Here is a 21,701-nt window from a genome sequence, read left to right as displayed (position 1 = left end):
TGAAGATTAAATTATTAATAGTGAATATACCTTTAGCAGCTGACTATCATGAATCAAAGGAAGATTACATCTATTTTGACTGTAAAATCCATCAGGAAGGCCTTGATGCCTTTGCAGGAAATGTATGATAGGCTCAGTTCTAGAGACAGTCTGCTTTCAAAAATTTGGTTTGTAAAACTTGGTACTTACAGCTGGTCTTAGAACTGCTTGACTTTAATGCATTAGAAAATCAGATTGGGATCCCGATTGTCACATTATACTTCTGTGCCAGCACAACCACACTGGTTCAACTTTAAAGTGGCAACATTCTTGCACCATTATTCTCTCTCAAGCTTATTTATTCTTTCTGCTTATTGCTCTTTAGTTTTTTGAAGTTTGTTTCCCCTCATACTCAAAACTTTTGCCATAAGTAATTTGCTTGGATCTTCAGTATGAATTATTTTCATAAACAGTCTTTAAGATTTCAGTTGTTTCGATGTCTCTTCCAAAACAAAGTCAACTTTTTTAACCTTTGTTCATAACTCAAGTTTCTGGCAAGTGGAATCGGAGTGTACTGATGCTGCAGGCATGTATCTGAGTGAGGAAACTCCAGGGAAATGATTTTCTTCCTTTTCCGTACAGCTTCCTTTATTCTCACCGATGTTGCGCTAAAACCAATTGCAGTAAAGTTGCAATATTAGCTTCCTGGCTTGAGCTCTTCTCATTTTCCCCTCCTCCCATTGGTCTGACTCTCTGTTTGTCAGTTCTGTGCATGACTTGGGACTAGCAGCAGAGATTCAGAGGGAGACTCGAGCACAAACCCTCAATGTGCCTGAAGTTGTGCCATTATGAACACTGGATGAGGACAAACCCTCAACTTCTTGGAACTGTGTATTGAGACTTTGCATTGTGCTACCACGCTGCAGGCAGGTGCTTCCAAAATCATTAAAAGTAAATTCTTGTCCTCTACAAAAGGTGGCTGATTTTGCAGTTCAAGTAGAATATTTGCAAAGACCACTTTGAAAAGCTGCCTGAACAAAGAAAGATTTGGCAGCGCGTTTTACTCGGAACCAAGGGCAGGGAGTGCTGGAGACACAGCATTGGGCTGTGCACACACACAAAGTAAATACTTGGATTAACAGAGAATGATTCAGATGTTAGAGCTGAAAAGAAAATACTGTTTTTTTTCTTGTATTGAATTTCAGTCCAGTGGTTGAGACTGAGTGGCACGAGATGCCAGGAAGAGATTGAGAGGTGGTTACTTATCTTAGCATTTTAGAAAGCTTTGCAACATTTTTGTTTCTTAAGTTTTGTTTTAGAAAAAGCATTGGTTTCAATTTGTGCATTTTTTAAAAAATGTACTGCATATTTTAAGAAAATTTACCAATATCTATAATGTTTCAAGTAAATTCAGATGCAATCTTATGGCATAAGCTGACTTGTCAGAAAATCTGCGGGCCAAGCAACACAGTATGCTGGTTGGGCTTTCCTTCAACTGGAGGATTTAATCAATGCCGTCTTCAAAGTACTGTGCAGAGCACAATGGGACTTCTGTGAATGTAATATGTAGCAACTGTGTCATTTAGAATTTTTTGAAGACATGATGCACGCATATTTGAACATTCTTCTGATTTGCATTTGGTATAGCAGAGTTACCAGTTTAGTGGATTGGCCTATTTAGCAGACAGGCTGAAAAATTTACATCCAAATGAATTCTTATGATCGCTTGGGTCATGAGCTGCCTGAATAAATGAACCTATGAGCATCAAATGATTTATTCTTTTTTCTATTGTGCTCTCTGAACTTTCTTATTTTGAAACTGAATTAATCCAGTCAATGAAATTGTAGTTAGTATTTATAAACCAACAATATACATCAAGACTGACCTGTTAAATCTCTGCTGTACTGCTGCAAGTTAGATTGGAGATACTAGCCAAGAATGTTGCACATTTTTTATTTTCACTTCCTGCCCTTTCTTTTGTGTCTGTTTAAAACATCCAGATATTCCCCATCTCTGTTACAGTGAAACTGCTACTGCTCTGTGGCTCCTGATCCACCTGTTCAATCTTTGTTTCTGAACTCTGGGCATTGAATATTATTGTTAGCTTACTTTAACCTCTGCAGATATCAAATCTTGTGTTTGAATTTGTTCTCACCCTGTGTTCATAATGGCACAACTTCAAGCTGAAATCATTGCTTAAAGATTAGGAGCAGGAACATTGGCTGTTTATTTTTCTCCCTTCCTCCTACTGCTAAGGAAAATGTTAGCATCTCATCTTTATCACGACTTGGATTAGTTCATTTGACATAGATGGTAGCTGAACCTCCCTATTCTTATGGTTGGTTCCAAATTAAGCAATAACTGTACCAACAGAGCCACGTGGGAACATTTCTTTTATCAACTTGTGCATGCGTATAGTTTATTATCTGCCTGTCAAACACCAGCATTTACAATCCTCTTTCAATTGGCAATGAAATCAACATCACAGAAATGTTAAACATCAGGGATTTAATCTCTACAAATCAAGAAAAAGTTAATTGCAAAACTATCTTGAATGTTTCTGTGAAGGATAAAATGGCATCCAATTCCAGGTTCAAAATTATTTTGGATAACATTCATTTATTTTATATCCTGATTGCTAGCCACTAAAGAAAACATTTAATAACATTTTCTGTTTCAGTCATGGTTACCTAGCTTAGTGAGTAATAAATTAGAATAGAGTTTTCTATGTTTTAGAAAAAAGCCCTCTAGGATTTCACCAATACTTCCAGAACATAGTTTATGAGTGTCCCTTAATAACAGTAGGGGCAACATAACATATGTTGCTGATCTGGACTCATTGGAGTTACCTGAATTGAAAATGGGGGCTTTGATTGCTGTTACTGATGGCACTTCAAGGCATTTTGCAATTTGAACTTGCTGGTGTCTAAGTGTGATTGATCAGTGAGTGTGTTTTCTTAATTACAGGAGCTATATGTTTTTAACTGGTCTATTACCAAGTTTCCAAATTAAAATCGAGCAGTTTAGGAAAGGCTAAATCCAATTACATCATATAACCTTACTTTTATTAAATGAACAAAGCTGATTGTGTCTATATAAGACCTTCTAACATTTGAGAAATATCTTAAGGTGCTTCATAGAGCATGACAAAAACCAGCATCTAGCCAAAGAATAAAGTGAGTAGAAGGGATGAAGACAAGCTTGTTGAAGATGTGGGTTTTAAAGAAGGGGATAAGGTGTAGAGGTAGAGATATTTAGAGAGAGAATTAGAGTGTGCAGTCTAAGTAGCATGACTTGGGATACTCCTGTTCACTTGAGTCAGGTAAGGATCAAATTCTGGATTTATGCTATCATTACATTTAAATGGAAGCTAGCTTACACTAATACTAAACCTGTATCATAAATGTACCATTGCTGTTTTTTTTTATACCAATGGTTACATACGTTGAAAGAAATCTGACTTCTATTGCAGCCTATTCAATTCTTTAAAATATGGTTAAAACTAATGCGCTAAACTAATGTTAATGGTTAATGAATAGCCATAAACTCTCTTGTACTCTGTATTTATATAAAGCATCTTTTTGTGACTGTATTGCTTTTTGTTGTGATAGTGGCACACAGGTGCGACTATGGAAAGAGGACGGTCCTGCAGCATGGGTTGTTGGTTTGGATAATTCTGGCTTCCTTCAAGTTCATCTGGAGGGTGATGATGACATTGTTACAGTGCAACCTGATGGAAATTCATTCGACATGCTTCGTAACCTCATTGTCACTAAGCAACATTAGAAACATGCTGAAGTTTTGGGGAAGTTTTGTTTTCCCAGCACAAGGTATAAATATATGAATAGATTTCCTTTTGCCCTTTTCTTTGTTTCTGTTGTTCTGCAAAGCTTTATTATTCCCTCCCTACAATGATAAAATGTCAAGTAATTAGCAGACTTGTATGGCATTATTCATGGTAAGTGAGCAGCTATTCTGTTGTAAGAAAGGTATGGAATTGCTGATGTTTGTGTATGATGCACATCTTCAGGGAAAGAATTTATGAAGATATTTGTAGGCAATCCTCCCAGAGACATGTTTTCCTGATTGGTTGTTAAAAATAAACAGAGGCAAAATTTGGCCTCATTTCACCTGTTTCTTGGAGGTGAATTTCAATTTCACAGGCTATGTGCAGTGTCCCAAAGACATGAGGACAATACTAATCCCATTGATTCAGGTGCTATTCAGGCATTGTTGGTGACCACTTTAAACAGGCATTAAAATGCCTGCATGTGCTAATGGTGGCTTAATACTGGTTTCAGAGCCCTCAATTTTGAAATAGGTCAAAATCTCAATGCAAGTTGTGCTCAATAAACTGACTAGTTTCGCTGGCTGTGCAGTGATCTAACTTCTACTCAGCAAAGGAATTGCCAGCGGTGTAGGTGAAGAATTTTTCCCTGTTTAACTTTGATATGGAGCTAGTGCTCCTCCCAGTTAACTCACCTCCCCAAACCTTCCTGAAGGCTGCAGTGTGCAAGCTGGTACATCTTGGGCATGACCAGTGAGCCAGATTGGAATACTAACTATCAACCACAGTTTGTTAATTCAACATAATGAGGCCCAAATACAAATTTCTGAGACTCCTCAAGCCAACCTCTGCAGGCTACTGCTCATTTAACATCTGTAGTCAGGTGTTGCACAATTTCTTCTCTGTTGTGTTTGCCTTACTGCAGGTAGATGAATACCGTGCATTCATAAATAAATCTCTGCTTGTTCTATAGGGAAGGAGCTATTTTCTGCCCATGTGTTTATAGTACTGACTTTTTATAGTAAAGGCCGAGAAATAAATAAAACATCAGTCTTATTGATACCTTTCCTTATTTATTACATATGACTTACAACTATACATGGTTTCATAAAAACCTTTATTAAAACTCTGTTTAGGGCTTTAATTTGGAGTTTTCTGATCTAGAAATACTCCTGTACGTCTGTAAAGGCACACTATTTTAGAGCTTGTATAAACTAATTAAAAAAAAGGCAGCTACTAGGAAAAAAATCAAATATATTACAAGACGGTTCCATTTTGTATCGAGGTTCATTTGTTAATGTAACATGCTGTAAGCAATCTTTGAATAAAGCTTGATTTTATTAGGAAAAATATCTCTGGAGGAGTTAACTTAATGGTTTACTTTGTCTCTGATGTTTATGCAAAAATAAATATAATGACTTTAGTTGTACGAAAAATCATTTCTCTCGGGTTTCCATTTTCAGTAAATTGCATGGTGGGGATGTAACAAACTGCAAAATTCAGCATACTCGATAAATGGCTGGTTTTGCTATCAGTCCGAAACATCTCTAAAAGTTTCACGTTATGATTCATGTTGGGAAACAGCAGCTTGTCAGATTGGATTTCCTTACCTAAGGCCAAGCTTCTCATGTAAGCATAGGCTTCCAAAAGAAAATGTTGATTCCAGCGCAGAAAATATTCATTGAGTAGGCAAGCCTAATTTTTCTGCACATTCTCTTTTAGTTTTTATAAGTCTTTGTTATGTTACAAATTTGATTTCTAATAATAGATTCTCGGTGTATTGTAATGACCAACAATTCCTGACTCCTCCGATGCCGAAGCAGTTGATGTCCATATATTGCAAAACATTCAGGTTTGTCCATATGTGTCCATTTCAGTGTGAGGCAATGACCATCTCCAACAAGAGAGAATTGAACCGTCTATCAATATTGGATGACATTACCATCTCGAAATCCACTACTATCAACATTCTGGGGTTACAATTGACCATAAAATGAAATGGATTAGCCCTTTATATAATAACATAACTACAAGGACAGTTAGTGGCTGGGAATTCTATAGTGTTATGATCCCAGCTGATGTTACTACTGGACAGTCAGGTCCCAGAATGGAATGCTGGCTTAATAAATGGTAACTTTTAATTCTTTGTTTCGAGACATAGATGAACAGAGTTATAGGACTGCCTTTTAACAAAAGAATAAAACATCTATTAGGCATGAAAAAATTGACTATAATATAACACTCCTTCACCCAGCATTATCTTCATAGATGTAAAGGATAACACAAGTTACAAAATGTATCTTGCACTATAATGTTTTAGGTAAGCACACAGTCCATATAAAGTAAAAGGCCAACTGTGCTCAGACACATCACATTCTGAAACCAAGTGGAAGATGCTACCCGATGTAACTTAAGTAAATATCTCATCAAATCCCTGCTAGATATTTGTCACATTTATCAACTGGTGTCACTGGAACTCTGCCTCCCCCAAGTGTTCCTGAACACCACCCTCAAAAGACATGTTGGAGAATCATTTTCCAAACAGCATTTTTACCTGGATGCTTTCACCGAGGATCCACTTCCAGGATTTAAATCTAACCTTTCAGTATTCCTCTGCCTTGGATTGCCACATGCATTCAAATTTCCACACAAACTCTCAGGTACCTAACCATGCCAAAAGATACACTGCTGCTTCATAGGCTGTATTAAGATGTCACAAATCTCTGATTTACCTCTGTCCAAATTCCCCTTTAAGTCCAGTCAATGCAGCTGTCTTTTTAACTCAGGGAACCCTCTGCTTTTTATTTAATTTCACCCGACAGGACCTAGTTCAACTACTTGTCCTTTGTTCCTTTACCTTAGCAGTCTTCATGGGACATTCTTTTTGTCCTAAATTTGTGGTTTGTGGTGTTTCTTTCTAACCTAACTTGGATCCTGGCTATTAAACAACAGCCTAGTTTTTCTTTAACCCTGTTTACTTTTACATTGTAAACTCTTTAATTACAATGCAGACGCAGTTTGAAATTAAACCAAAACCCATAGGCACGCTGCTTTTGTTTCATATGAACTGTCTGAAGTTTTATCCCTTTCCCAGCACACAGCTACAGAAACACAAATTAAGCTTAAACTTGTACCTTATTGCTAATGCCCCCAATACAAAAATAGATTACTTAAAGCTCCCTCCATTTCTTGACAGTGGCAAATAGCTTGCCATCTGAATGCCAAAGCCTGTCTGTTATCTACAAAGCATATATGAAGGGTGTGGTGTAATGTTCTTCACCTGGTTCAGGCAATAACATTCAAGGAGCTCAACACCATCCAAGACAAAGCAGTCTGCTTGTTCAGCACGCCAATCTTCCTCGACCACTAACACACACAGGCAGCAGTTTGCACCATATACAAAATGCACTGCAACAACTCACCAGCTCCTTTGACTGCACCTTCCAAACCCGTGACCTCTACCATCTAGAAGGACAAGGGCAGCAGATGTATGGGAATACCACTGCAAGCTCCCTTCAAAGCCACACACCATCCTGTCTTCTTGACTTTGAATTACATCGCTGTTCCTTCATTGTTGCTGGATCAAAATCCTGGAACTCCCTTTCTAACAGCAGTGTGGGTGTTCCCACGTCACATGAATTACAGCAGTTTTAAAAGACTGCCTGCTACGAGAACAATTAGGGATGGGCCTTGCCAGTGATGCCTATGCCCTGTAAAATAATTTTAAAACATTGAACTGTTTGGTTAGTTATTTTGTTAAATTAGTACATAATGTTGACTGCCCATTTTTGGTTTGTAATTTTTCAAACTAAATGGTTGTTGGATTTTATTCTTGTTTACTCATCGATTGATAGATTCTTTCCTGTTTGAACATGATTTGTTGTAGTTAAATTTGAGATAATCATATGCAAGTGTGATGCATACTTTGGATAGTAAGTATGACGCACAATTGTCCAGAAAAAAAAGTCTCTAAGTATGAAATGCAGATCTCCCTGGCACTGTTCAAAGTCAAAGGATAACATTTTACAAGGACAAGAATGTTGCACCTTGTAACACACACTGCTTTGTCAAATTCATATGATGTGTGCTGTTCAGGCCACAATATAATAATTAAGTTAACAGCTGCAGGTAAATCATTAAAGTTTAAAAAGTTTATCTATTATTGTAATAAGTAGGCTTACACTAACACTGCAATGAAGTTACTGTTAAAATCCCCTAGTTGCCACACTCCAGCGCCTGTGTGGGTACACTGAAGGAAAATTTAGCATAGCCAGTGCACCTAACCAGCACGTCTTTTGGACTGTGGGAGGAAACCAGAGGAAACCCACATGGACATAGGGAGAACATGCAGACTCCGCACAGACGGTGACCCATGCTGGGTATCAAACCCAGATTCCTGGTGTTGAGAGCAGCAGTGCCAACCACTGTGCCACCCTGCTGCAGATAATTGTTGAAAAACTGCTGATAAATATCAGGCTTTGGCTCAGAAACATCTGATTGGCTATTTCAACCCCAAATTATTCTGGCCACATGTAACACTGGAAATATTTTAAGCAATGTAGTACTAATAGATGAGCTAATTAGGAAAGGCAAATGTGCCTCTTATGATCTTTATTTTGACAATTTCTTGATGAAAAACAAATGCTGATAAGGTTGTAATTTAATATCAGCTTTCTTCAATGGAAAATACATTATTATTTCATTTCCTGTCTGAATCTCTAACAGATGGAAACTAATGAAGTGTGGACAAGTCAGTGCACAGGTGGAACTTGTGGGAATAACTTTGTTTCCTCTTTGTATGGGTTCCTTCTTTTCTGTGTGCATGACCTCTCATTGTCTTGACAGCGAGGAGTTTTACATTGAAACACATCATTTGTCACTGACCTGTATTTGCTCCATTACCCACTATCCAACCAAATCCTTCCACCCAGCATAGAAAAGCTACTGTTGTGTTATTTAACAGACCTGAAATAGTTCACTGTTTAGTTAGTATAGAGAGGAGATATTGAGGGTGGAGTGAATGTGCTTTTTGTAGGATGGGGTAATAACTAAGAATGTATGCCAGGGTTGTGTTTTTTCTAGCTTCACCCACGAGGCATGTTTTTCATCTGAAATTCTATACACCTTCAATGTTTTTAAGATTTAAAAGTTTCAATGTGTTACACCACTGTTACATTGCACTGGACAAATACTCTTCTAAACCTCTTTCTGATTGAATAGTTTACAGTTCAAAATGTTTACAGCCCACTGTATAGAACATAGAGAACACATTTCGTTATGATATGCTTCTAAAATACTAATTTTTCAAAGACTGAAAATTAGACCAAAATCCTTGTCCTTGTCAATACGTGAATACATGTGGTGTTGCTTCACGAGGTATAAACAGTGCTTTGAAGGCTGTCATGCACTACGAAAATAATTTGACTTTGATTCCATATGATAAACCATAGAACTTATTAATAACCCTCAAGCTGAAAAAATATACAGATAAGGCCACTGGTTTTCATTGAAATCTATGGACAGAAATGTGCAATATTTTCTTCAAAATTCCACATAATAAGAAACAAAATAATGACATTAATTATATGAGACAGCAGAACCATTATATTTTACTGGCAAGGTTGTTGGTTTTTGATTTTCTTTGAAACTGGATGGAAGTGAGGAATATGATCTGGGCGGCACTGTGACACAATGATTAAGACTGCTGCCTCACAGTGCCAGGGATCCGAGTTCAATGTCAGGTCCAGGTCACTGTCTGTATGGAGTCTGCAGATTCTCCCCATATCTGCGTGGGTTTCCTTCAGATGCTCTGGTTTCTTCCCACAATCCAAAGGTTAGGTTGATTGGCCATGTCAAATTTCCCGTTGGTGTCCAACATATGTAGGTTAGTGGGATTAGCAGGGTAAATATCTGGGTTTGCAGAGAAAAGGTCTGGGTAGGATTGTTGTTGATGCAGGCTCGTTGGGCCAAATGGCCTCCTGCACTGTAGGGATTCTATGACCCACAGAACATGAAAATGTAATAAGCAGATTTGACTTGCACAGTCACTACAAATAGTGGACAATGGGATATTACGAATAACTTGCTTTTCAGCTTATGTAATTTTTTAAAGACTGTGGTATAGATATAGTCTTGTATGCAAAATTGAGTTCCATCATTAGTTTACTTTTTGAATTGATCGTTTTTTAAAATGCAAAGTTTACACAAAATTATAATTAGTTTTCTCACCATTTTGGGGTTATCTCTATTAACATTAAAATATCCTTTCTTGAGTCACTGACTCCAAATAGTGCACAGGAGTTGAAACAATATAGGCAGAAACTGCTATTAACCACCCTACTGCTTCAGCAATTTGTCATCTCGATAGTTCTTTTTGAAAGTTTTCTCTATGGCGTTAATATCACTCCTCAGTGATATAAAAAGTTCCAACAACAAAAAGTACTGAAAAAATAAAAATACGGAAATGTGTTAAAGATTATAATAGCTTGTTTGATTCCTGAGCATGGCTTTGTTAAACTGACACTGCAGGAGAAAGCTTCATGCAGAATTTAAAACAAAGCAAAAGTGATCATAATCAAACTTCAAGTATTCTGTCATTACGGTGTAACTGTTTATTGTTCAATCTTTAAGTTCCATTTAAGGTTTGAAATTTGCTGGCAAATCTGTTTTATATTTTAATGTAAATTACTTGGATTGAATATTAAATAAAATGAATGTTTTGTTTCCAAGAAAGTCATTTTTATATACTTCTGAAATTGCTTCTTTGTCAAAGATGAAATAATTATTTACTGCTGACAAGATGCCAAATGAGTAAGGGTTTTTAAAAAAACTTTAAAGATTATAATTCATGTCTTTTAATAACATTCCTCTTTGGAACACATGGTCTAGTTTTACATTCCATGCTCCAGTTATTCTCATCACAAAACAAAATCTCCACTCTCCTTGTTTGTATTTATTGGTGAGCTTTCAACACTGCGGGATGAAGCAAATAATCTAATTTGGGAGAGTAACTGGAACACAACCATGACATTGTACAGCCTTACTTTTCCCATATTATGCTGGAACTTAATTCCTTTTGGAATTCCCAGTCAAATGTGAAGTTACTTGCTGCGTGGCCAAACCTGTGTGTACAAAGATATCGTTTTACATCACAAGCCACAGCAATGCATAATTTCCTGTTCATGCCAATGATCTGAATCAAAGAAAATGATATAAAGATTATATATTGTGTGTAGGTATATAAATATATTAATTACAGTATTGAGTTCTCTAAATTACAGGCTTATTTCAGAACCAGAACTCCCAAACCACTGCAGTCATCATCATCATCATCATATTTATGACTGGCTTGAAATTGGGTGACATTGCTGGTATCATAATTATTTGTCCTTCGACAATGTGCTTTCTTTTTTGCAATGAGTTTCTTATTTCTGCCCTTATTTAAATGGACAGGTGGTCCAGCACCACGCCTCTGTCAACTTTGTTGTTAGCTAGCTGTCAAACTGTGGCTGACTGGCCTAGTAAAGCCTCTTCATTTTCTCACCCCTTCATAGGTTTTTTTTCACAGGTATGAGTGGGTGTTAATTTAGACAGCTCTAATTTTTCCTCTTGCCACTTGTCACACAGGTTTTTTATTTGCTTCACCCTTAATAAGTGGTAGTGTATTTCCCAATCCCTTGGTTTTAGTGCAATCCAATTTTTTATTAATAGCTCCACAGCAAACTCAAGATGGGATGAACTCAAAGGGTTAGTTTATTTGCAGTTACTTGAAACAAGTTGCTGCCTTTGCATTAATACATTAGACAGGAATAGAGAAACAAAAGATTTGTAGTGCCATGACAACAAAGAAAATAAATATTGGCTGCAATTCTCTGGGCCCATTTGCCATGGGTGCAAATCCTTTTTTTTAAAGTTTAGTTAATAGTCGCAAGTAAGGTTTACATTAACACTGCAATTAAATTATGAAAATCCCCTAGTCGCTCCACTCCCGCACCTGTTCGAGTACACCGAGGGAGAATTTAGCATAGCCGATGCACCTAACCTGCATGTCTCTTGGACTGAGGGGGGAAACTGAAGCATCCAGAGGAAAGCCATGCAGACATGGAGAATGTACAAACTCCACACAAACAGTAACCCAAGCTGGGAATCGAACCTGTGTCCCTGGTGCTGTGAGGCAACAGTGCTAACCACTGGCCACCATGCTGCCCTGTTCTTTTGCGAGAGGACCATAATGGCATTTGCAGTGACGAGATTTCAGTCCGAGATCTTCCCCACTCCGTTGGCAACATAATCAGGTACATGCCCAGTGGGGGTATGAACTCAATGACCATGAACTTAAATTGTTTGAAGTATTTGTAAATGACTTACCACTGCCCCCTACTCCCCTACCCTCCACCCACTGGCATGGTGTCATGTTGGTGGGAATCACTACTGGTTTTCAAAAATGGAGTGTGGGCGGGAGCTCAAGATCTGGATGTTGTAGATATTACTGGGGAGATCATGATTTTGGACCTTCACTGCTCCTTGCTGCAATGTCATCAGGTTCGGGCCCATAATGGGCGTGAACTTGTTTTACGTGGATTTAAGCTAAATACCCCCTCAACAGATTTTGAGACCCCCACGGATATTCAAACCATGCCCACGTCATATTGCAACAGGCTTGATCAGGAGGTGGGAGGGGGGAATCGAGTGCAGACTCCAATCAGGTTGGGAGGGGTGGGGGAATTGAGGGGAGCCTCTGCGGTGGGTTGGAGGAGGGTTATTCCTGTTATAATCGGACACCCTTTAAAGACGGTGTCCTGATCGCTGGGTTTTGTTGGTGTTGCGGCCCCACCCCTTTGGACGATGGTGTGGTACACGCCCCTTGACCTTTTTTGGCAGAGTGTCCTAAGATCTAAAACTAGCCTTTTTTTTTTGATGAATATTCACCTTCTGTCTCTAAACCCTGACAGGGAATCTCACCTCCTTCCAGCTGAATCTTGCTTTGTCCCCTCTGCTCTGGAAAAGGCAGCTGCTGATACTGCTGCTAGCATGGCCCCTGAAGCTATTTCTGGTGGAGCTGCTTCTCACCAGAAGTATAAAGTGGAGTTGCAATTTAATCTTCCCATGCCACAGTAAAGGCTGGCAGCAGGGAAATGCAGCTGAAGGTGAGTGAAGTACTCATTGGTGAAGTGCAGGACTACGTGCTGAGGGACGCGCTGAAGCTTGGGGTAGCCGCCGCAAAGGCACAATGGGGAAAGGCCACACTATAAGGCCTTTTAATGGAGGCAGACCGAGGGCCCGTGAACTGCAGAATACCCTTGGCCTGCGTAACTGTGTGCCAATCTGAGAAATAACAGCACACAGTAAATTTTGAGGCATGTATATAGTTTTAAGTTTTGAAATGTAATGGCTGTAATTTGTATAGGACTATAAAAATGTTTTCATTCTGCACTGTTTGCAATTTTTAGACATGTAGGTTTGTAATGGTTTAATTTGAGATTTTTATGAATAAAGTATATTTTTGAAAGAAAAAAAACTCATGGGTGAAGTGCCTTCCAAGGGAGTACAATCACCTGTCAAGCAGCAAGAAGTGAATGCATTCTGAGAGTATAAGTGCTATAGCAGCAGCCTCTCACCTGTCATTCTATTCTTCCGCTGGCCTGTACTGTTCCACTCTGTGATTCTCTTCCTGGTCCCCAAATTTACTGTCATTGGAGTGGCACGCTGGTACAGTGGTTAGCCTCACAGTGCCGGTGACCTGGGCTCGATTTCCGGTTTGGGTCCCTGTGTGGAGTTTGCATGTTCCCTTCTGTGTCTGCGTGAGTTTCCTTCAGGTGTTCTGGTTTTCTCCCACATTCTGAAAGATGTGCTGGTTAAGTGCATTAGCCATGCTACATTTTCCCTCAGTGTACCCAAACAGGTGCTGGACTTGGGCATTTTCACAGTAACTTCATTGCATTGTCAGTATAAGCCTACTTATACTAATAAATAAACTTAAACAATTTTCAATGAAAAATAAAGTATGAAGTCAATGAAAATTGCACAGCAGTGCGACACAATTCTCCACAAAACAATGAAAGTGATTCTCTCAAAAAGTTTCTAAGGCTGAATTGATAGGGAAAATGGTGTAATTCGTGAATGTTTTTTCACTGGAAGGTCAGATTTGACTCCCCCACACTCTGTGCACTGCAGGGGTCTCAGTTGTGAATACCATTAAAAGCTCGGGGGTGGAAGCCTATTCACACTGGAGTCTGACAGTTCTGGAACTCTGCACAGGCGTAGTGGCCCTGAACCTCCTGTTTTCTGGCCAACTCGATCGCTGGCCAGCCCAGGACCCTCATAAGTGCTGCCCCCCTAGCCCCCCATGGTCTGATCACGCCCCCAAGACCATTCCAGGGCCAGCCCTGACTCCCCCAACCTGTCCTGGAGCTCCAGTATTCCCACCCCCACCTTGGCAGACCCACCTCCAAAGATAGACCCCTCCCCCCAGGAGGCAGATCCCCCAGCAGACCAACTCCTCAGCCCGCCTTGATTGCTGGCCTCCCTCCAGCCTTGACCAATCCCCAAGCAGAGTGGCAGCAGGAACTCCACCCCACCCAATCGATCTTAAGCCCTGCCTCTTTGGCACTGCCTGATGCCTGATGGGCAGTGCCAAGGGGCACAAGCTGACACTTCCAGGGTGCCCATGCCGAGGGATCACCTTCCCAGTGCCCAACTCCCTGAGGGATTCCAATTGCCCCCTTCTCACTCTAATGGGATCTCCTGCTAGTTCCCCACAAGTGAGGATCTACTTTGAACCCTGCCAGAATGAAATTGTACTGGCAGAGTGGGAGATGCAATCAGGCTTGGAGAATTCAGTCCCGGGTCCGATAATCACATTTAAATAACATTGAAAATAGATTAAAATGACTTACCCGGTCTTCCTTCCAGTTTCCAGTGTGGCCCCGACCGCACCTGCTTTCGAGCAGTGGGAGACGCACATGCGTCAGGAGCACATGAGCAAATCCTATGAATTGGCACACGCCACCCACCAAAAAATTAGCAGGTCAGAATGGGAGAATCGCCCCTGATATATCTAACTAGCAGTGTCTTCACTGAATACACTATTGATGCACTCTTATACGATTTTCAACAGAATTATCATTGTTAAATACAGTTCAGGTAGTGTTGATGTGTTTCTTGACATGTTGTGCATGCTAATGTGATTCTGGTGCATTTGTGGTGAAGATTCAATAATGATGTTCCCATGTGCAGTGTCCACGCTACATAAAATGCCAACATCACGATAAGAATAAGTTCCCTCCTTTCCGATCTGCATTGAAATGAAAATGCATGATCAGAACGTGCATTAAACAGATGTATCTGTATTACGAGACATTGAAAATTAACTCCATTTAGGCCAGGCATCTGTCACTGCTATGTATTTCTAAATGGGTATTTTATTAGCCATTAATTCTCGACACATGGCTCAGATTCCTCCATTGGTCTCCTCTGTAAGAGATTAGTACCTCTTACTATTTTGATTTATTTGATTTGATTATCACATGTATTGTTACACTGTGAAAAGTAGCGTTTCTTGTTCGCTATGGAGACAAAAGATACCGTTCATATAGTACATGTAGAGAAGTAAAGGAGAGGGTTCAGAATATATTGTTGCAGTCATAGCTAGGGTGTAGAGAAAGGTCAACTTAATATAAGGTAGATCCATTCAAAAGTTTAATGGCCGCAGGGAAAAAGTTGTTCTTGGGTCGGTTGGTATGTGACTTCAGACTTTTGTGTCTTTTTCCCAATGTGGAAGTGAGTATGTCCTGGGTACATGGGGGTACTTGAATATGCTGGCTGCTTTTCTGAGGCAGTGGGAAGTGTGGACAGAGTCAATGCTTCTACATTTTAGCATAAAACAGTTTAAATCTCACTAACATTAATCGTGATTAAAACTTTTTAAGCAGTTGTTTAACTTTGTATTAGTAATAGAACAGAATTTGCCTGTTTTCAGTCAAAGAATCTCATAGAACTCTACAGTGCAAAAGGAGGCCATTCAGCCATCAAGTCTGCACTGACCACAATCCCACCCAGTCCCTATTCCCATAACCCCATGCATCCACCCTAGCTAGTCCCCCTGACACTAAGGGGCAATTTAGCATGGTCAATCCACCTAACCCACACATCTTTGGACTGTAGGTGGAAACCGGAGCATCCGGAGGAAAACCACGTAGATACAGGGAGAATGTGCAAACTCCACACAGACAGTGGCCCAAGCCAGCAATCGAACCCAGGTTTCTGGCACTGTGAGTCAGCAGCGCTAACCACTGTGCCACCTTGCTGCCCCAGAGTCGCTATCTGCAGATCTGACTTTAAGAATTAGCTGAAGAATTGATTTATTCTACTATTTGCCAAATATCCTCAGATAGTTAGCAAGTTATCCAAGGGTTTAGCTGCAACCTTATGTAGGGACGCAGGGTGATATATGGAGGCTGTTGTTTCTGGAGCGGTTAACAGCCAGCAAATTCACTCAACTACTGTGTCACCAATAAGAAGTTTCTGTTTACCCTAATGTCAGGGCAAACCAGTGTGAATGGAGCAGAACATAACAGGAAACTTGAAATATCCTGAACAATAACTTTCACTTCACAACAACACTTCACAATTAACAGCTTTTCTGTGGCTTTAGCTGATACGGAGGGAGGGAAAATCTAAAATCTGCTTTCGTTAAAGAAAAATACCTTGGAATCACCCAGCCCAGCTGTTTGCAGTTAAGGTAACTTGCAAAAGTTTCAAACTGCCAGCTCATCTTAGGGTTAAACAAAAGAATTGTTAGCTTTATTGAGGAAATAAGTCAAAAATTCAAACCTTGTATGAAAGATTGATAGATGTAAGTACTCAGCTGCACGTTGTAAGAAAAATATCTGGCATAACTGTCAGTCATTTATCACCTCATATTAGTCTGTTAGTCAGTTATCTATAATCACTGGATTGGGAAACTTGAGGGAGAAGAGAGAGCTTTTGGTTGAGATCTGGAAACCACAATGTGTTTCTCAGTTGGAAATGCGAGTACATTGAAGCCCCTATATGAAACAGCCTTCAGATTAGAAATGCTGACTCAGTGAGTTACTCTGAGCCAGTAGTAAAGAAAAAAAGACAAAATAAATGCTTCAGGAATGGTGATAAAGTAACTAAGGCTGAAGGTAGACTTAATGCTCAGGATAGGAGTAGGCCACTAAACTCTGGGGTCTATTCCACCATTTAATTCGAATCTCATAAAATCCCTATGGTGCAGAAAGAGGCCATTAGGCCCATAGAGTCTACAACAATCCTACCCAGGCCTTATCCCTGTAAACCCTCATATTTACCCTACTTATCCTCTTGACACTATAGGTCAATTGAGCATGGTCAATCAACCTAACGTGCACATCTTTGGACTGTGGGAGGAAACTGGAACACCTGGAAGAAATCTATGCAGACATGGAGAATGTGCAAACTCCATACAGACAGTGACCCAAGGCCGGAATTGAACCTGGGTCCCTGGCTCTGTGAGCAGTGCCAACCACTCTGCCGCTGTGCTACCTGTAATCAAAATCACAGCTGATCTGCAAGTTCAATTTTCCCGCAATTTTTTTTTATTATTAAAGGTGACACAGTGGTTAGTGCTGCTGCCTCACAGTACCAGAGACCCAGATTTAATTCCTGGCTTGAGTAACTGTCTGTGTGGCGTTTGCACATTCTCCCCATGTCTGTGTGGGTTTGTTCCAGGTACTCCGGTTTCCTCCCACAGTCCAAAGCTGTGCAAGTTAGATGGATTGGCCATGCCCCTTAGTGTCCCAACATGTGTAGGTTAGGGGGATTAACAGGATAAATATGAAGGGTTGCAGGGACAAGGCTGGGTGGGATTGTTGTCCGAGAGACAGTGAGTCAAATGGCCTCCTGCTGCACTGTAGAGATTCTTTGATTTAAATAAGGACCACAGAGTCTGTCTGCTCTTCCCTGTCTTTACTATTACTGCAAATACAAGTTCTTGAATCCCAACATTGTGGATGGAAGCCCAATTCTGCAGCTTTATGACTTTCCAGTAGGAAAGAAGATTGTGCTTTGGCGTCTATATTTCACTGACTGAAATAGTTGTAGGTGTTTGGGTTTTTTCACTTGATTGGACTGTAGACAGTGACTGCTTCTAGATATGGGCTGGAATTTTACCGGCTTGCCCACCACAAAATTCAGAGCAGACAGAGGCGGGGAGATGGTTGGGGGGTCACCAAGGGAGGACCGCAGACCAAGGAAATGTCCATTGACCTCGAATGGGATAAGGGATTTTATGGTTTTGGGACAAGCGAGGCTATAAAATTCCACCCTTGGATTTCAGTGTAACCTGGCATTCACTGTAACAATACTTCAGAACTTTGGAAAGCTCAGCCCAAGTGATTTTATTTAAATTTTCATAAGAAATTTATATTTCCTTCGTGTAAAACTGCAACCTTCGTAAGGTATTGGTTGCTGTAAACTCGCATGAGTTCATTAGATATATGACTATGAGCTAACTCCTTTTGTATTCCTTTCAAAGTTCAGCACATACATAATTGCCTATATATTGATTTTATGTTTCCAATCAAGTGCTTCTCAAATAGGGTAAGTATATTCTATAACAGTACCATGGTGCTTTTAGAAGTCTACAATATTAATTTTCTGTCAATCTGGTAAACAGTTTTTGCAATTATTTATGAAATTTAACATCCTCACTTTTTCTCTCAGCCCCTATCTTTCTCTTACCCTCCTATCTCTCTCCCATTCACCTCGGTCTCCCCTTTCCCTTGCACTCTTCCCCTCACCCTCTTATCCTTACACCTGCCACCACCCCCCTCCAACCCCAGTGTCTCTCTATCACCTTTGAGTTTCCATTCTTCCTTTCTCTCCTGATATGAACAGGGTTTACTCCATTGGAGCCATTGCTTTCAGGAGTGTTGATGCTTCCAATGGGCTCCAGCTTCACTCCTCAACTTCTGACAGGCGACCTTCCCAGCAGAACTCTTAATTCCTCTGCACCCTCTTATGGTACCTCATTGCCTCTTCTGTTCCATTACTTCTTGGCCTGTAACCATGTTTTCTATCCCTTCTTCACCTTTCCTCTGAAATTTTGCTTCAGTTGTACAAAGCATTGTATCAGTCCCCTTATGTAGCACTGTATTTGGTAAGGGCCCTGCATCCCAAGAAGAATATGTTATCCATTACAGAGATACAGTGTCAAAATAGCTTAATGATTAAATTATATGTTCCTTAAGCAAGGAGATTTCTCCTAAAGACCTTTTTTTGGCCTTTAAGGAATTCAAACCTTAGATTCCTTATTTTACAAACTGATCAGTCAATTATTCAACTTAAACCTAAAAAGACTATAACATAAATCTATACTTAAAGCTTATGTATTATTGTCACCAGTAGGCTTACATTAACACTGCAATGAAGTTACTGTGAAAATCCCCTAGTCACCACACTCCGGTGCCTGATTGGGTACACTGAAGGAGAATTTAGCATGGCCAATTCACCTAACTTGCACATCTTTCAAACTGTAGGAGGAAAACGGAGCACCTGGAGGAAACCCATGTAGACACAGGGAGAATGTAAAGACACCACACAGACAGTGACCTGCGCCGGGAATTGAACCTAGGTCTTTGGCACTGTGAGGAAGCAGTGCTAACCACTGTGTCAAATGCCACCAGGTACAGTGATAATGTAGCTTAATGGATTAAATTATGAGCTCCTAACACCAGGAGATTGCTCAACAAGGTCCTTTTTTTACTATTAAGGAATTCAAACCTCAGATTCTTGAGTAAACAAATTGATGAGACAATCATTCAACTGAAGCCTAAACAACATATGACATAAATCTGTACTCATTCACAAATCTCTGCCCCATAGCCACAAAGTTCATTTTGCCATGTTTATAAAATTTTAAGCATCGGCTATGCAGAGAAAGAGAGAGCAAATTATTTCCGAATCCTCCTCTGTTCAATAAGAATGTTGATGATGGATTAGCATTTGAGTGGGCTGAGTCCATTCATCAGGTGATTTTTAATGGATGTGTCGGGGGACTCATCCTTTGACTGGAAAGCCAGTGACAGCCCTGGGTCTCTTTTCAGGAAGACTGTTGAATTGTGCCAATCACATTATTAACTGGGCAATGGCAAGGCTGCCTGGCACCAAGGACCTGAGGGATGGAAATGCTGCCTGGCACACATTCTCAGCCTGCCAGTGGCCATTTTGCAGCTCCGCATTGCTCAGTGGAATCAATGGTGCCTTAAGAGACCGCAAGCAACCCCCAAACAAATTTGTCTTTTGGCTTTTCACATGATGAGATCCTGCCCGCTACTGGGTGAATACCAGCGGAGGTTGGATCAGGCCCTTAACTCTGCATTAATTGCCCATTCAAGAGCATTCCTTCTCTGACTTGGTTGGAGCAGAGTTGGGGAGACAGCCACTCTCCTGCTCAATGAAATGCCCCCTACTACCCATTACCAAACCCACCTCTGGAGAGGGCATTAAATTCCACCCAACGGTGAAACAAACATTTGGCAATAAGTTTTTTAAATTTGAACTTCATTAATCAAATCCCCCACAATCCAATAATGTCTCAAATACTTATTAAGTAATATTATTAAAAATTCTGAAAACAACTTCTGTATTGACAGGACAGGGTTCTTTCAGATGTTGGGCCTGAAAGGGAATAAAATAACATCAGGTAGGGATGGGTCCACAACTTGAGGTTATAATCCAGCCGGACATTCCAGTGCAGTACTGAGGAAGATGGCATCTTTTTGATGAAGTAAACATGTTTTGGGGGTTGCGGCAGATGTTAGGGATCCCATGCAGTCCGTTAGGAATAATGGAATATTCTCCTTGTGTCCTGGTCATCATCATCCAGTACCTTCAAAAGGAAAGATAGCTGATCGTTCATCTCAGGGCGTTTTTCTTGCATGCCACTGTTACATTTTTTTTAAAAAAAGACTTGGATTTTGAGGGCTGTGAGCCAACTAAATAACAGTCATTTAATTTCTTTTATTATGTGGCGTTTGACAGGTTCACGGAGAACAAAATACGCATGAATGTTATACAAGCTTCAAAAGAAAGAGTTAGGGCAACTTTTCAACCCAGTTAGCAGGCAATGCCCCGATTTTGTCAGTGTTCACTCTCAGTATGCCACTGAAACTGACAGCAACTTCTGGAGTCTGCACAGTTACACTTGGAAAGTCGGAGGTTGTAGTCAATGATTGACTCCTCCACGGGATGCAATCACGGAACATAAATTGAACTGATGAAAGCTCCCACCATCGTGCTGTTCAGGGCTGGTGCTAGTCTTCAGCAGCAGTATCGATTGGGATCGTAGCGAATCAACACTTTTCACGGCGCCGGTTTTCACTTTCTGTTGACTTGCCAAATATTGCCAAGATTTAGTTTCAAGCCAAGCCAAAGGGAGGGCGAGTCGAGAAAATGCGTCTCCAGAAAGAGCTCGAACAATCGTTCTGTGAACTTCAGTGGAAAGAAAATCATTCCTGATGGAAATGAAGTTCACCCCTTAGTCACCCTCTTGAAAAAGCTACACCAAGCTGAATGAGGTCGAACTGGCATTTTAACCGCTTAAAAGATATTTTCATATTTGTTGAATGTCACATTTCTCTATTATGATCTATCTATATCTATGTTTGTCTGTCTCCCACTTTAAATAATCCCAAATAATGTTATGTTATAATGTATTGAAAATTAATACCCATTTAATAGTTTTACATACTGCGTATCCCGTTGTAATGTACCTTACCAAAAATATCTCCAGACAGATGTAACATTCAGCAAATGGCCAGTGCTTCAGGAGGTCTGCAAGCACGCTAAAAATGATCTGTGCAATGATCCAACTACAACAGGGAAGCTGTGTGTATGTGCAGGGCCACATGGCGATCTGTGCAGCTAGCAACT

The 21,701-nt window shown here is 40.2% G+C and overlaps 1 protein-coding gene across 2 annotated transcripts in view; it reads left to right on the top strand.

Annotated features, from left to right (window-relative positions):
- The window catches only part of hlcs (holocarboxylase synthetase (biotin-(proprionyl-CoA-carboxylase (ATP-hydrolysing)) ligase)), a 146,958-nt gene extending 141,301 nt beyond the window's left edge, over positions 1 to 5,657 (top strand). The window contains exon 10 of one of the 2 annotated variants that reach the window (XM_080203688.1): positions 3,592 to 5,657. In XM_080203688.1, coding sequence (XP_080059814.1) covers positions 3,592 to 3,766 — 175 coding nt within the window. In that variant the 3' untranslated portion in view covers positions 3,767 to 5,657. The remainder of the gene's footprint in view (positions 1 to 3,591) is intronic. The other variant, XM_080203687.1, reaches the window with a different exon arrangement.
- The last annotated feature ends 16,044 nt before the right edge of the window (positions 5,658 to 21,701 follow it).

Source organism: Carcharhinus amblyrhynchos, chromosome 15 (assembly GCF_965287045.1).
Source record: "Carcharhinus amblyrhynchos chromosome 15, sCarAmb.v2.hapA, whole genome shotgun sequence".
NCBI lineage: Eukaryota > Metazoa > Chordata > Chondrichthyes > Carcharhiniformes > Carcharhinidae > Carcharhinus > Carcharhinus amblyrhynchos.
This window is presented reverse-complemented; position numbering and strand designations above follow the sequence as displayed.